This window comes from Chrysemys picta, chromosome 10 (genome assembly GCF_011386835.1).
Source record: "Chrysemys picta bellii isolate R12L10 chromosome 10, ASM1138683v2, whole genome shotgun sequence".
In the NCBI taxonomy this organism is placed as follows: Eukaryota; Metazoa; Chordata; order Testudines; family Emydidae; genus Chrysemys; species Chrysemys picta.
This window is the reverse complement of record NC_088800.1, coordinates 42,161,769-42,176,900: the sequence shown is the minus strand read 5'-3', so window position 1 is coordinate 42,176,900 and position 15,132 is coordinate 42,161,769. Positions and strand designations below refer to the sequence as shown.

The following is a 15,132-nucleotide window of genomic DNA, read 5'->3' as shown; positions in this document are numbered from 1 at the left end:
GGGCTCGGGGAAGGCAGGACCCAGGCAAGCAGCCTGGGGTAGAGAGGACGACTTGGGCTAGCCTCACATGGTGTCCTGTTTAACCTTTGGGAAATATGGTCACCCTACAAACCAGATCCTGACCTACGGTGAGCAGGGGGCTCTCAGCCATCTGCCGGGACTCATCGGCTCTCTGCAAGGAGACAGATAAGTGATGCAGCTTGGTACTAGCCCCTTGGGGGCTCTTAGCAGGAATATTCCCTCCCCACCCCCCACTAAAACAGCCAAGTTCTTACAATACAAAGCAAATATGGGCCCTTCTGAGGTGCTCAGGGCCCTAAACATAAGAATGGCTCTACTGGGTAAGACCAAAGGTTCATCTAGCCCAGTATCCTGTCTTCTGACAGTGGCCAATGCCAGGGCCCTCAGAGCGAATGAACAGAACAAGTAATCATCAAATGATCTGTCCCACATTGGCAATTCCCAGCTTCTGGCAAACAGGCTAGGGCCACCAAACCTGCCCATCCTGGCCTATTCTCCATGGAATTACCTAGTTCTTTTTTGAACCCTGTTAATTAGTTTGTTTGCTTATGCCTAGCATTGGCTCTGGCCTTGAGTGTCCAGGGCTGAGTTACTCCAGCACACAAGGGGAAGCAGGGGACAGTAACCCATTGCGGGAACTACAGCTTAGCGGCATGTATTCACTCACTTGTGGTAGGGATGCATTCAGGACCCAGCTACAGCTAGTTAGAGCAGAGACACTGAGGAGCCCGGTGGCACCTTAAAGACTAACCGATTTATTTGGGCATAAGCTTTCATGGGTAAAAAACCCCACTTCTTCAAACGCATGAAGTGAAAATTACAGATGCAGGCATAAATATACTGACACATGAAGAGAAGGGAGTTACCTTACAAGTGGAGAACCAGTGTTGACAAGGCCAATTCAAGCAGGGTGGATGTGATCCACTCCCAATAACTGATGAGGTGTCAATACTAAGAGGGAAAATTGCTTGTGTAGTGAGCTAACCACTTCCCAGTCCCCATTCAAGCCCAAATTAATGGTGTTAAATTTGCAAATGAATTGTAGCTCTGCAATTTCTCTCCGAAGTCTGTTTTTGAAGTTTTTTTTGAAGGATGGCTACTTTTAAATCTGTTATTGGATGTCCAGGGAGATTGACTCCTCATTGTTTTTGTGGATACAGACTAACACAGCTACCCCTCTGATACTTAGAGCAGAGAATAAGTCCTGGAGCCCAGCACTCTAAACCCAGCTTTTCCCCTACCTGGGTGCACTACCACGCTCCAGGGGGAACACTGCCAGAGCTGCATAGGTGGGTGGAATCCCAGCTCAGCAGATACTTCCCCATATTCATAAAGGCCTCATCTAAAGTAGGATTTAAGGTGTGATGTGTTAGCAGAAAAGACCTAAGCATTTTTGGAATCAAGTATCACATACTGTTTAGGCAATGGCTCCAGGCTCTCTATCACCTATAGAGAAACACCAGTACTGCAGGCAGTAAGCATGCCTGGGCCTTCAGCTTTTCCTGTTTGGGGGCCTTCAGCTGTAAGTACAACTGGAATGCAGGATGACATCACCGGAAGTAGCCTTACATGTATCTAGAGGAGAAACCCCAAAGCAACATGTTTAGTTTCCCCTGACAACATAGAATCCAAAAATGTTAATATAAAAGCAGGAAAGCACTTGTATACAGAGGTCCCTATGGCCCAGTTAGAAGGGGCTCAGAATAACTTGTGCCTTTGCAATGGAATGACCTCTAAACTACAGCAGGATGCCCAAGATCTGCCCCCGTCTTGAGGCACCAACAACAGTTGAACCACTAGGGCAGCTGAGCAGCATGCTCAGATCCTGTCATCAGTCCACCTATCCCAAGTGTCCTGTGAGAGTGTGATGGTCTTTAGGGGCCCTACGTAACTCTCATGAAGGAGGCAAAAGTGATCAGGGAAAAGGAGAGTTTGCTATTCAGATAGCTTTGAACACTAGGATGGGCTGCTAATGGTAATAGGGTGGTCTGCCTAGCTACTAGATTTTTTTTGCCTGGACTAAAGAGTTTTCATGCTATTTTGCAAAGCTGTGTATTACATTTACATTTTTCAGATGAACACCTCCTCTGGAGAGGAGTGAAACTGGTAGGTATTTGGTCTAACGATATTTGTCCGTTCGGGGTAAGCATACTCCCTTGTTGCTACTGCTCAACAGTGCATACAAGCTATGCACTACAGGAGCAGCTGCCTCCATTTGCCTGACATTTCAAATGGGCAGGTTGGCTCCTGAATGCATAAATCAAACTTTATAAAAGACTAAAGAGTGGGAACAGAGAGTAAAGGTAAGACATTTTATTTTACATACAAAAAGGGTGCAAACGAGAGCCCCTGCCCCCCAAAAGGGGAAGGGGAGTAATTAAAGATCACATTTGTTGTGTTTCTCATGATGCCCCAGTAATGGGCAAATCAGAAAGAGAAACCAACAGTAAGCAGGACCCATTTTCTTGATGGAAAGGAGCTCCCCCTGGAGGGGTCTTCCCCATGATATAAGCCCTTATCCTGGTTGAACCATTTCAAACACATTTTAAATTGACATTCATGTTAAAAAATACTACAAGTTCCATGTTCACAGCTGAGCTTTGAGACCAGTGCCTGAAATATGAATAAAACATTGCATTACATATTTAAAACAAAAGATAAAAAAACTCAAGGCATTTTAAACAAGAATCAGACATCCACACAATATTTAAAAAATGATTTCCACAGCTGATTTTCATGTATTTTACAGTAAAAAAAAAGTTGCAATTAACATCTCCTCAAAAGTACAAAGGGCTAAATTAAAGAAATAGACAAAATAAATTATAGCTTGTAAAGTTTCCAGTGGGAATTAATCACTTGACAGTATTTTTTATTTGGGGATTTGTGGTTTATAATGTATTTGGTATAATCTACATGTTCCCAGAGGATATTCTTCTCTCTGTCTGATAATTACAAATAAGACTATCAGTACCAGCTTGCTGTTCTAATTGGGAAGAGAGAACTTGTCACTCGTTTTCTTCCAAGAACACTTAGAAAAATCAAGGTTCTCAGAGTTGCTTGCACTGTGCAGCTAGAGCTATACAGATGGGGAACGAGCATCTACTGTGAAGATCATTTTCCTGAGACGCTCCCAAAAGGATTAGACATGTCTTTTAAAGCCTTTTCCTGCCTGTATTCCTCCTGGCTTGGCTTGCACCCTGGATTTGGGCAGGGCAAAGACAACACAGAGAACTGTCCCCATTCTGGTGGTTTCTCCCTACTCTGGGGCATCAGAACCTGGCCCTTGCTTCAATTGGTATTAATTCAGTGAGGCCCCAAGGCTCTGATCTCTTGCCCTGGAAATACTTGTGATGTACTAAAGAGCATGTTGGAACTGCCCCAGGAAGGTGGGGAGAGGAATGAGAAAAGAAAAAAATCTTGGTCAGAGAGTCTGAAGTTTCTTTAAAATATGAAGTTTGGTCAATCAAACTAGAAACCCACAGAGAAGTGTTCACTATTATTTCAGATTCTGAAGCCCAGCTTTACACACATCTTTACACAAATACTGGAGTGGGGTTCCTTTTGGATGTGGGGAATACATTTTTCATGTTCTCTATTCAAATAGATCTGAATCAGTATCTATCACCTATTATTGTACAACTATTAAGCCTGAGAAACCAATTCTGCTGCAGTCAGTTACCTGGAAATGTAACTGAAAACACCCAACACTTTAAAACCACATAGTCACTCAAGTACAGTAAGAGTCCTAGGGCACGGTACCGCCAAACACTGTGCAAATTGCAAGCACCCTGCAGAGGGGAATGCTCACCTAGAAGTTGGTAACAAACTTCACTTACAAACCAACCTTTCTTGACAAAGAGATGGAGCTGGCAGCTGTCACCCGCATTCAAGGCCTGCAAGCAGGTCAGAAAGACTTTCCTTGAAACCTCAGTGGTATTGTAGAAAAGCAAAGTTTCCCCATTTATAGTGCCTTAGCGTACTCTCACACTCACACATGCTGGTTTGCAGGGGAGCACAGGATGGCAGCTATGGCTGTATGGACACTGTTCTTGGACATTCAGCTCCCCCTGGGTGTTTAAACAGCACTCCCTCCAAAACACAATCTGAAATAACAAGCACTACCAAGGGAGGGCTCAGCTCAGTCTCCAGCTTGCTCTCTATTTACAGATGCCATGCAACAAGCTCAGGGACCCAGGCATGTTACTCATGTCAGAATCCTGAGTCAAAATGGAATACTTTGAAGTTACTGCTTGCTAATTGGTTACTGGAAACAATCAAACCACAAAAGAGGAGATGGCCTCATATAGATGTTTTAAAGGGCCAGGAGAAGGACATTTTGAAGTTTCTTTTCCTTCTCAAAGAGCACGAGTGTTCCTGGGAGCAGTGGTTCTGGAAACTAGCAGATACAGTTCATGCTAAAAGAGTGATTACTTTGAAAGCTGTGATCAAGTAGGAGTGAGGTTTCCAGCTCAACAGCCCCTGGCATTAAGCAGTTACTAACACTGAGAATCATCACGGACAGAATGCTATATGTGCTTTTTCTGTCTAAGTATACTGAAAGCTACTTTTAAAAGATGCTTCTTTTGGCTAATAAGGAGCAGCTGCTTTAATGCATTTTTCCCCCAACTGTACTGAGAATAAATAAGCAATTGCTATTTGCATGCTGGAAACCTCTTGATCATGGCAGTTCAGCAGATTAGTTGATTCATTTCAACTACCCAAGCATTGCTTACTAGATATCTGGTTCACAAGCACCTGTCCCCCACTTTACACACAACAGAGCAGCTAAATTATGGACAAACAATGAGGAAGACACTGCTCAACATGAGTGCAAGTCATTCCCACCCTCCCTCGTGAGCTGGGGTTTCACAATGTTGCACACAACATGCTGATGTTATGTTCTGCTTAGATTCTGATGTGGACTGAGCATAACTCCAGAGTTCAGCTAAAGCGAGAGCTGCTGCTGAATTTTCAGTTGATGTAGTGGCACAGCCTTTCTGTAGTGTACTGGCCAGGAGGCAGGAGTAGGTCATGCCCTTGCCATTTGGGGAAGACACATTTGATGTTTTGCCACACTGTAGTTGATATACAAAAGGACTACTGATTATGCTGCATGTGGTTAGCACATTTCTGATTAGTTCACATCCATTTGTGTCCAAACAATAGACCCCAAAGTCACCAGTGATGGTGCCTGCTTTCTTTTATCAGGGAAGTGGGACAGGGGAAGTGTGCAGAGAAGAGGGTTAGTTCCAGCATTCCTTAACCAAGCTATATAAGGCTGGATTGTTCATGGCTTTAAAGAAAGAAAAAGCATTTCAAAAGCTCCCACACTGTACATGGTTCCCTCAAAGAGGGTTTCAGAGCTTCTTTAATACAGGATGGAAGGGTTACCAAGAGAGCCCAGATTGAAGCAAAGAAAAGATCCATAAGTAAGTTTTCTCAGGAAGAGGTAATAATTACATCTATACATGGAATTCAATACAGCAGTGCAATATTTTATTGAAAACCTCACTTGAGACCTCAGGAGACTGCAATGGAACATTGGTGGGTCCCTGCTGCAGGAGAGACACGTCTGGAAATCCAGCTGCAGTATTAGGCCATGCGAAGGAAACATAGGACAGCCAGATGACGCTCCCGCTCAGCAGCTCCACTGGCCAGTTGTGATCTGAGATTCTCTCCTCTAATTTTCTTGGAAGAATGCAGGTATATACCAACTAATACATTAGCTTCCAGTGGGGAGGAGAGGCAGGGAATTAATGTAGGTGGGTTTAATGCTCTAATCCCTACTGTAAAATGGGCCCGCTCAATCTGGTTTTTATCACCAGTCACTTCTTGAACTTCCTGGGTCGAATAGTTTCCTTAGAATAGGATTTACTGTTTACCCGCTTTTTACATCCTTTGCCCTTCTGAAGAGTCCAATGTATGACTATAGTGCAAGAGGGCTTGGTATAAGTGAGCATTACCAGCATGCCTTGGGGAGAGATATTCCCTCCCCTACATATACATTATCATAGGATTAAAAGAACACTAACTCCCCAGAGCAAAGCAGTAGTGGGGTCAACATGAAATGGCTTTCAAATTGACCCACTTAAAAACAAGGAAAAATTTCTATCAAATACATTCACTTAAAAATAATATTTAAGAAAAAAAAATGCAGACACACTCCCCTCCCCACACATACTTTGCAAACTACAAGCTACTCCCTGATTGGAAAGAGTTAGGAATGACTGAACAATGTCAGGAAATGCAGAAGGAACTGAGTTTCTCCTCTGAGTTTTGGTGACAGGCACTTAATGGGGTTTAGGAGGGCAGCAATGCATGTGCCTCAAGGCCCAGTACAATCTGGAGAGCTGGGAGCATACAACTGCTTTCTCCCCACAAATTCCTGCACCTCCCTCCCCCCAAGATGCCGAACCATGGTTTCCTATGGTGAGGGTATGAGGAAATGCTCATTTCAAACAGCTTGACTTCTTAGAAAGTCAACAGCAGTGGAAGAGTTCAGGAAGAGGCAGAGCGGCAAAACTAAGCGATTAAACGTCCCTTGCCCTCTTCTCCTTGGGAGAAAGAAAAGGGGTTAGGGAGTCCAAACAGCCACACTCATGGGGAATGGAAAGTCCTTTCTTTGTGCACCCCACTTGTTACACTTAACGGAAAACTTCTTGCAGAATTAAAAAGGTGGGTTTACAAATCTCTTGGTGGGTTAGTGAATGAAGAGCAAGCCAGCCTGCAGCTTAACTTCACCCCAGTGGCGGAGAGAGGAAAGAGCAGCAAAACCCTTGGCTATATCCGCTTTCTTTCCATTTGAATAAGGCATTAAGATCCCAGCAGAAAATGGCTAGCAACTGAGAAACACCCCAAAGGGATTCTCCGAGAGAGCAGAATCCTCACTATGGAAAAAGGGGCTGAGTTTCACTCTACAAATCCTAACCACTGAACTGCAGCAGAGGGCTCGCCTGCCTTCCTGCTGCTCTGCCTGAAGGGGGAGGGAGTCTCTGCCCACCCTTGAAACATAAACACTCCTTCCCAGCACTCCCATCGCTTCCCTTTCAGTGCATGCCACTACACGCACTCAGAGGCAGCTGGAAGAGATGGTATATTAAAGCCTCCGTGCTCTGTCTCTGTAGGGAATTCAAGCCCTGGGGTGGGAGAGCCCTAGCTACATGACAACTACAGCCCCTGAAATGAGGGGTCTAATCCCATGCTGATGTAATATGCAAACAGGCAATGCACGAGGAACCAATTCCTAGCCTCCACAAAAAAGCTTCTTTAGCTCTTGTAAACCTTTGCCACACCCACCCCACACAATTTCCCCCAGGAAACCGCAGCTGCCTCCTCAGAGCTCAGCAATCCCTACACTGGGATATGAGAGTTCATGTGCAAAGTGCCCTAAGCCCTTTGCTAAATAATGGTTTGGCTCAAGAATGGTGTGTTAAAAAGACCTTAGCTCCCACTACAGGGAGAACTCCATGGTATGTGCTCCAGGCCCCACAGACAGAGCTCTGTGCCTGTACTCAGGCCTAGGCAGCTTGCACAGTGCACCTGAAGCCTACACAAGGTCTTATTTGAGTAGCCTATCTGGCCACCTGCAGATGCAGTCACTGTAAGGCAGTTAAGTGTCCACTCCTTGCTGGGGTAGCTTTGCACTCTCTAACATTTCCATTGTAGAGCATTCAGTAAATTGAAAGAAAGGTGCTTACTCCATAATCAACCTCCCAGAAACCATCTGAGAAGGTTAGAAGGCCACCCTGCCATACAAAATATCTACAGTTTGGGAAACATCAGGTTTCCAGTTATGTAATCCATATCTGCTTGTCTACCCAGAGAAAACTCCTCCAGCTCAGCAAGGCTGATGCCTCTCCCTGCTCCAACAGAAAGCTAGTGCCTTCCCAACTCCAGGCTGGTTATGTCAGGCACCAAGTAGGAAACCATGGTAGGGACATTCACTGGCAGCTACAAAGGGTGATTCAAAATTCAAGTAGGTCTCTCTCAGCGCATGACCAACAATGGGTGATAGGAACCCCAGACTAGCTTTAGGGTTTTCTGGATGTTGCAAGCAAACCCTCTGTTGAGGACATTCTTTGCACCCCTCCACATTCCAAGCTGAATGTCTGTCTGTGCCGGAATCACTTGTCCATGCGAAAATCTACAGACACAATATGCATCTGTAATGCTAAAAAATAATAAAAAGTGCAACAATGTCAGTTTCTTTAAAACAATCCGCACTGCTCTGTTACCAGTTGGAGAAAGGAGCGAACAAGGAATCCAGAGAACCCAAGGGACTGGAACAGTAGATTGCAAGTCTCACACTACAGTATAACTGTTCCCAAGGAACCTAGGAGGGAGCCTGTGTCCCACTGCTGTACCTGGCCAGGCTGGCAGTACAGGCGGACGCTGAAAGGGACTTCGGGGAGAAATTGCCTCATACCCACCAGGCCCTTCTCCTACATGTCTTTCCTGCCCAGACAACCACCTATCACCCTCCCCTTAGCCAAAGAAGCCTACCAGGGGTATTTCCATTGGGGAGGGAGGAGGATGGATGGGTGGGCGGGCAGAGAGAGTGTGAGGGGGAGTAAAGTGAGCAGGAAACAAAGCATAGTTCTCAGGTTTGTGTGAATGATGCCTTCTGCCGTAAACAATGGGAAGGAGGGTCAGCCAGCCAGCCCACCTGCCCACCGGGCAACCAAGGCCTGAGCCAGCTGCAGTCCTGATCCCAAAAAGAGCTTCAGGCTTGGAGTGAATGAGTAGACCATGGAGCAGATCCACCCCAGAGCGGTTTGTTTGGAACGATTTTCTTCTCTCTTTTTGGTTTAAAATGTCACTTGTTTCTCTTCCTCCTATGCCGCCTCCTCCCGCTAGAGAGAAGCTCCTTTCAGTAAGACATGGCAGGAGCTGCAGGTGGCGTTCCCACAAGTCTCCAGGAGGCACCGGTCATTTGTGACGCTGGGCAGTCTTCTTCCTTTTCCTCTTAAAGAAGCAGCAGCACCTGGAGCACAAAGAACACAGCAAGTCAGCAGAGTGGACTAGATCCTCCAGCAGCCCCCCCGGCCCCCCACCTTCCATGAACTGCACAGGGTGGGCTTCTTCCCTTCATTCAGAGTACATGCAATGAGATCTCAACATGTCCAGCACTAAGGACAAAACAGACCTACCAATACCTCCTCCAATAGGAGGAAAGTCCACAAGGCCAACAGCAGACCAGCCTAGCCCACAATAGAAGGGGCAGCAGTACTGTGCTCAGACAAGGGCCAATGGATCACCATAAAGGCAGGTAGCCAGGTGCTTTCACATACTGGGATTTGCTCTTATGGAAGAGGAGGTTCAACTGATCATTATTATTTATGTTTTCCTGATGCCCAAAGGCCATGCTCAGGATCAGGAACTGGCTGTGCCAGATGCTGTATGAAGCCAAGGTCCCTGCCCCAAGGAGCTTAATTGGGAACAAGGAAATAAGGTACAACAATAGCCAATAGGGGAGGCAGATGAAGTCTTGCAGCAGAACAGGGATCTCCAGTTGCTGGGAATGAAGGAAACAGGTGAGATACACTAACAGGCTGTTTCCCTCTGCCCAAAACTACTAATCGACTGTGCCCTAAAAGGTGCTGGAATGGTTTGAGTCAGGCCTGACTAAATATTTCCAATCACATGATGTGCTGTGTTCTAAACTGCTCAAGGTAAGCTGAAAAGGACTAGTTCTGAAAAGGTCTGATTGGGGGCCAGCTTCCTTTACTGAACCCTTGACTGATGGTAAGTAATCAGAGTTTCAGTTTAAAGACCAATAGTTTAATCTACAAACATACAACCCCTACTTCTTCCCTGATCTGGGGCAAGGAAGGCTATCAGTGCACAGTGAACAGGGAGGCAAAAAGATAGCATAATGGAGATGGAAGTGGTGTGAAATAAACACTCTTCAAAGCTGATCCTTGAAAGATGGAGGTTTTGTTTGTGGGATATACTAAAATGAGTCACCCAGCTGGTGATGTCAGCTCCAGCTGGTTCTTCAGGAATTACATGGCATTTAAAGACAATTCTGTATTCAGGTTCTAGTGTCAGGAACATCTGCATGGAAAGATCTTTGTACTTTGCAAGTTCATCTGCTCCTGTGCTGCTTATCCTCTTCCCCATGACATCACAACCATTTCCTCAGTGACCAGTTGTGATATTAGGGTTATGGCCTTTGAGGAGGGAGGAGAAGAATAAGGAACAGGTGGAGAGGTATGCAAAAATCCTGTTTTCATGCATGTACCTCTAACAAGTACACAGGAGCAAAGACATTGAGAAGCTATGCCACAGAACGCAGCAGCATCTGCAGGCAGACTCATTTTCTATTGGGTCAGTGGCGGCTCTAAACAAGCTTTTAATATGGGTATTTAGCTGAGAGCTGAAATATACACTACTGCCCCTGAGGAGTGCATGCCCTCTCCTGTTTCAGCCCAATTACAGGTGATTGAAAATGAGGGATAACTACTTAATCTCCTTAGTAAGCACATTTACTGCTAGTGAGAGGTGCTAGACTGACAGCCCGGGAGAGCGATACCCTCTATATAGCCATGAGCAGATACAGAGATGGCAACAAGGCGGCAAGTGTACATACACCATGCCCACCTGTGTGTCTCAGCCCTAGCCAGCAGCAATCACCTCTTAGGGTGATGGGCAGTTCAGTCTCCATGGCTTATCCTTAGCTTCCCTCCAGAGATTTCCTATGGGAGGGTTAGTTATGGAGGTGGGGGTGTTGAACATGTGACATGAATATCCTGTCACTAGCAAATGGATGATTTCATATAGGCCCTGGATAGCCATTAGATGGTAATGACTTTGGTCACTACCACCCTAAGCTGGTTTTGAATGAGAGACCTAGAGGTTTATAAGTTGGAAGGCCAGAAGGGACATCTCATTTGATCTCCTGCATAACACAGGGTAGAGAATTTCCACCAATGTCCTAAACCACCCACATGCCCTCACTCATTTTAACTACCCAGTAGCACTGTTTTCCTCCCACAGTAACCACCTTCCTTCAGGACTTAGGGACCAGTAAAAGGAGAAGGGAACTGTCATGGGGAGAAACAGGACAGGAGTACATTTGAAGGATTACCAAACATGTATCTGATCAGGGAAGGAGAACCCAGGGCCAAGATTCACTCACTGCCCCAGATTTCAAGGGCCTGACTGATTTCTAGCTGCTCTTTTTAGCCATCTCTTTTCCTGGCAATTCCTTTGCTCTCTTTTGGCCCCCGTTGCTCAGACAGAGGGCCCCGTTGCTCAGTTTGGAAGGGTTCAGGAAAGGAAGTCCTGAGAGTTGTAAACACAGGCAGAGGCAGAAACGACAAAATAAAAAAGAGTAAGACAGGCTGACAATTATACAGAATGTGACCTTTGTGCGTGCAGACAATGTCTAAGAACAGCCCCAGAGTACGACACACAGAGAAGCCAAAGAGATGCCAGAGATACTGGAGGCAGTGCCAGTGGAGAGGAGGGCAGAGAAGGACCAGTCTGCCACCATGCAGGGACATTCTTCACCACACATGGGGCCGTGAGGTTTAAACTCCCTACATTCTACTTCTGTCTCTGTAGCTGAACATGGACTCCCTCAAAACCCACTGTGAGGCAAGATGAACGAGTGGACTGAGAGTCTGGAACTCCTGGATTTTATCCTTGGCTCTGCCACTGATCTTCTGTATTATCTAAGACAACTCACTTCACTTCTGCACCTCAATTTCCCTATCTGTAAAACTAGGGGGTCATGTCCCCCTCAAAGGGGTGTCCTGAGGATTAAAGTTTAGCTAGTGCTCGGAAAGCACTCCATACTCTAAAAGTGCTGAGTGTTACTATTTAGGATCCCCACTGGAACTCAAGAATAATGGTGATAAAGGGGAAGAGCATAACACCAACAGCAGGCTCAGAAAGCAGCTACTCCAGCCTGTGTGCCCTTTTAGATGAAAACCCTGGTTTTTCTCCCCAGTCCTTGAGCTGCAGAAACTTTCTTGAAGGCAACCACCTACTCCCCACCAACCTGGAGCAAGATTAGGGGTTCTCAGCCTGTGGGCCATGATCACCCTGCCCTTCCCAGATTGCCAAATGAGAGGAAGGTCCCAGCTAGGAGGCAGGAGGTCCCAATATGGAAGAGGTTGAGGACCATGGCTCTCGACCACCGATCTGATGATGGGAACCCTGCCCTGCTCACTTTCATATAAGCAAGTCTTCCATGGAAGGAGCCACAAGCACACAGCTCCCAGGAGACTGGCATGGTGTACACAGCTTTCCATGCAGAACCATCTGTTGTGAGGAATTCCCATGAGAGATTTTTCAGCCTGGTCCGGACTCTGCCCAACTCCTTTAGACATTATCTGCTCATACACTTGCATGTTTGGTGAATACATTAAGCTGAACAGATAAAGGATGAGAATTCTTTTTAGCTTTCAATGGATCAGTCCAAATATTAGTTCAATTGGTTGGCCTACTGCGGCCTCCTCTCACACACACACACGCCCATCCTGCATGTGTTCCCCACCCTTGTATTTGCAATAACTGCACTGGGTTTGATTTCTAACTTGTGCAGCTATTAGACAGTTTTGGTTGGTTTGATTTTGCCAATCCCAGTCTAGTCTGGTCCGCTCCCCCTTGCCCGGGGACTGGAGAGAGGGACTCACCACAAGTTGAGCATTTTCAGGCAGCTACAGAGAGTGTGTAGAGAGAAAAACACAGAAAGGAAGAAAGAGCAATTAGTTCACAGAGGTGGGATGAAAGCATGTCACTGCGAGCCATGCAAACATGCAGTGCAGATTGGCAGACACATATGCCTTGCCCACCCACTCTCTCTATTCCCTATTTCACCTGAGGCCCCACTGCTCATTGCAAGAGATACCCTGACAAGTCACTGCTGAGAAGTAGGATGTGTTTTCACTGCCCTGTGGCCTGGGACAAACATACCAGGACATCAGAGTGTCAACAAGGAGTATGCCATCAGGGAAGTCTGTGGCTGGCCCACCAGGAAGGGGATCCAAACCACAGTCAGACAAGGGCTGTGTGCAGGTGGCTAATGGCATGGATGAGAGGACATGTTGACCACAGCTGCTGGGGAGGGGGAGCCCCTTCATTCACTTACACCACCAGCATAAGCGGAGTCTGCAGCATTTGCCCTGGCTCTCCCTGTCTGCCCACAGATGCAGGGAGGTGAGACACTGCTCCACTTTTCCCAGCACACTACCTCAAAAACTGACAGGGAGCCAGGCAATCCAGCTAGCCCTGGGCCCTCCCTCTGAGTGGCCCACCTTACTACAGAGCAGTAGCACCAGGCCAACTGGGAGCACATTTCTGGTTGCCTGTGTCCACAAGACCTCCAGCCTCCTGACGTACTCAGATAACTGAAGGGAAGACAAGTTTGGACTTGTGTGACAGAGACAACTTGCAGGGAAAGACGAGAGGTCATCTTGCTTATTAACAGGAACCCAGTAGTCTACACAGGGTAATCATGACTAGATCAGCCAGTACAAGACAGTCCCCACTGGAATGCCACATGATCACCAAAAAGACTCAAAACACAAACCTAGGGACTGGAAAGGGGAAACTGACTCCTAACCATTGTCCCTCCTCACAATAAAGCAAATAACTGCTGGTGCCAAGACAGGCTAATAGGATATATTGATTATTTGTACTGTGGTGGCACCGAGGAGCCCCAGTGATGGCCCAGGCCCCCACTGTGCTAGGTGCTGTACAGACACACAACAAAAAGACAGTCCCTGCCCCAAAGGGACTCTTGCTGATCCTTTCTTACAGCTGGCCATAAGTTGGAGTGGGGCCCAAACTGTGCACAGCTGAGGGCTGTGTTGGCAAATCATCAGGAGGCTGAAGGCCACATCTATGGAATTTGCATAACTGGACTGCAGCCACTGTGCTCTACTAGAGGTGCAGCCCACGGACTACACGTCCCAGCAAGCAATGCAGCATAGTCATTCCGATCAAGACAGCTAGGACCTGTAGTCCCTATTGGCTGCACTGTCCATACTGGGCAGTGGCCAACACCGCAAGCTGCCCTTTTGTAGCTGCCCAGCTTACAGGATGCATAGAGCCCTTCAGCTCTTGCATCCCCTGGCTGGGAAGGGAACACAAAGATGTTACTAGGGCTCCTCACTGCAAGATGATTATTGTAGCTCACTACCCACATGGGTCAATGGTGAGATGGGCACTGTGGAAGTGATTTCCAAGGGGCACAGGAATGGATGATGACAAAGAGCCACTCACTCTCAGGGATAGCAGGGGTGAGACTGGTGCTCAGCGTTGAATCCAGCTTGACAGATACTTTGCACCTCAACCCTTTCTGACCCAGGACTGGCAGTTTCTTATCCTCCTTCAATCCATTTCCAGCAAAAGACTCCCCCTCCCCCCACCCCCCGGCCCAAAAAAAAAAAAAAAAAAAAAAAGGCCAAGAAACACAATGCCTGCCAAGCAATAAGAATTCCACTGAGCCACATTGTGGCCCAGATCAGAGATGACCTGTGCCTGCCAGTAGTGAGAGGCAGAGTGAGGGCAGTGTTACTGAGCATGCTCAGTACATGCCAAGCAGCAAATCTAAGGGGCATATGACGCTGCATGTTCTCCCCCGCCGTCACCTCTAGCCCAGATCACGGAGCAATTCCCGGCACATGAGCCAGTTCAAAGGCAGCCTTCAAGCCATTCAGCCCTCTATGGGGGAAGTCAGTTTTGTCATGCCATGACTGAGCCTTCAACCCCCTGCCAGTGGCTCAGCGGGGTTCAAAGCCCTTCCTGGTTCAGAGGAGGGGGCAGGAGCTGGGCTGCTGCTCATGTGGACAGCAGGCTCCAGTCCTAGCTCCTGATTAACAAAGATCATGCAAAGTGCCACCCAGTGGTGCCGGAGGGCAGCACACATGCAAGAGAAGCACAATGGCCAAGACAGCAATTCCCGCCCCCTGCCCCATTTCCTGACAAGCTATGGATGGAACATCTTGCTACCCCACGCTGGCAGCTCGAAGGGAGATTTAGTAGCCTCACCAGCAGAAGGGCTATTTACAGTTTCAGCCTCTTTCAGCACCTACTGGACTGGATCAGGGAAGATTCATAGCAAAAGCCCTGCAAGGGCTATTTTCAGACCGCTCTGCC

At 47.1% G+C, this 15,132-nt stretch overlaps 1 protein-coding gene across 6 annotated transcripts in view; it reads right to left on the bottom strand.

Moving 5' to 3' along the window:
* Positions 1 to 2,319: 2,319 nt before the first annotated feature.
* The window catches only part of CSNK1G1 (casein kinase 1 gamma 1), a 312,438-nt gene continuing 299,625 nt past the window's right edge, over positions 2,320 to 15,132 (bottom strand). For 4 of the 6 annotated variants that reach the window (XM_042851635.2, XM_065558486.1, XM_005280948.4 and 1 more), the window contains 2 exons: positions 12,666 to 12,689; positions 2,320 to 9,004 (listed from right to left, as the gene is read on the bottom strand). In XM_042851635.2, coding sequence (XP_042707569.1) covers positions 8,950 to 9,004; positions 12,666 to 12,689 — 79 coding nt within the window. In that variant the 3' untranslated portion in view covers positions 2,320 to 8,949. The remainder of the gene's footprint in view (positions 9,005 to 12,665; positions 12,690 to 15,132) is intronic. The other 2 variants (XM_005280949.4, XM_042851636.2) reach the window with 1 other exon arrangement.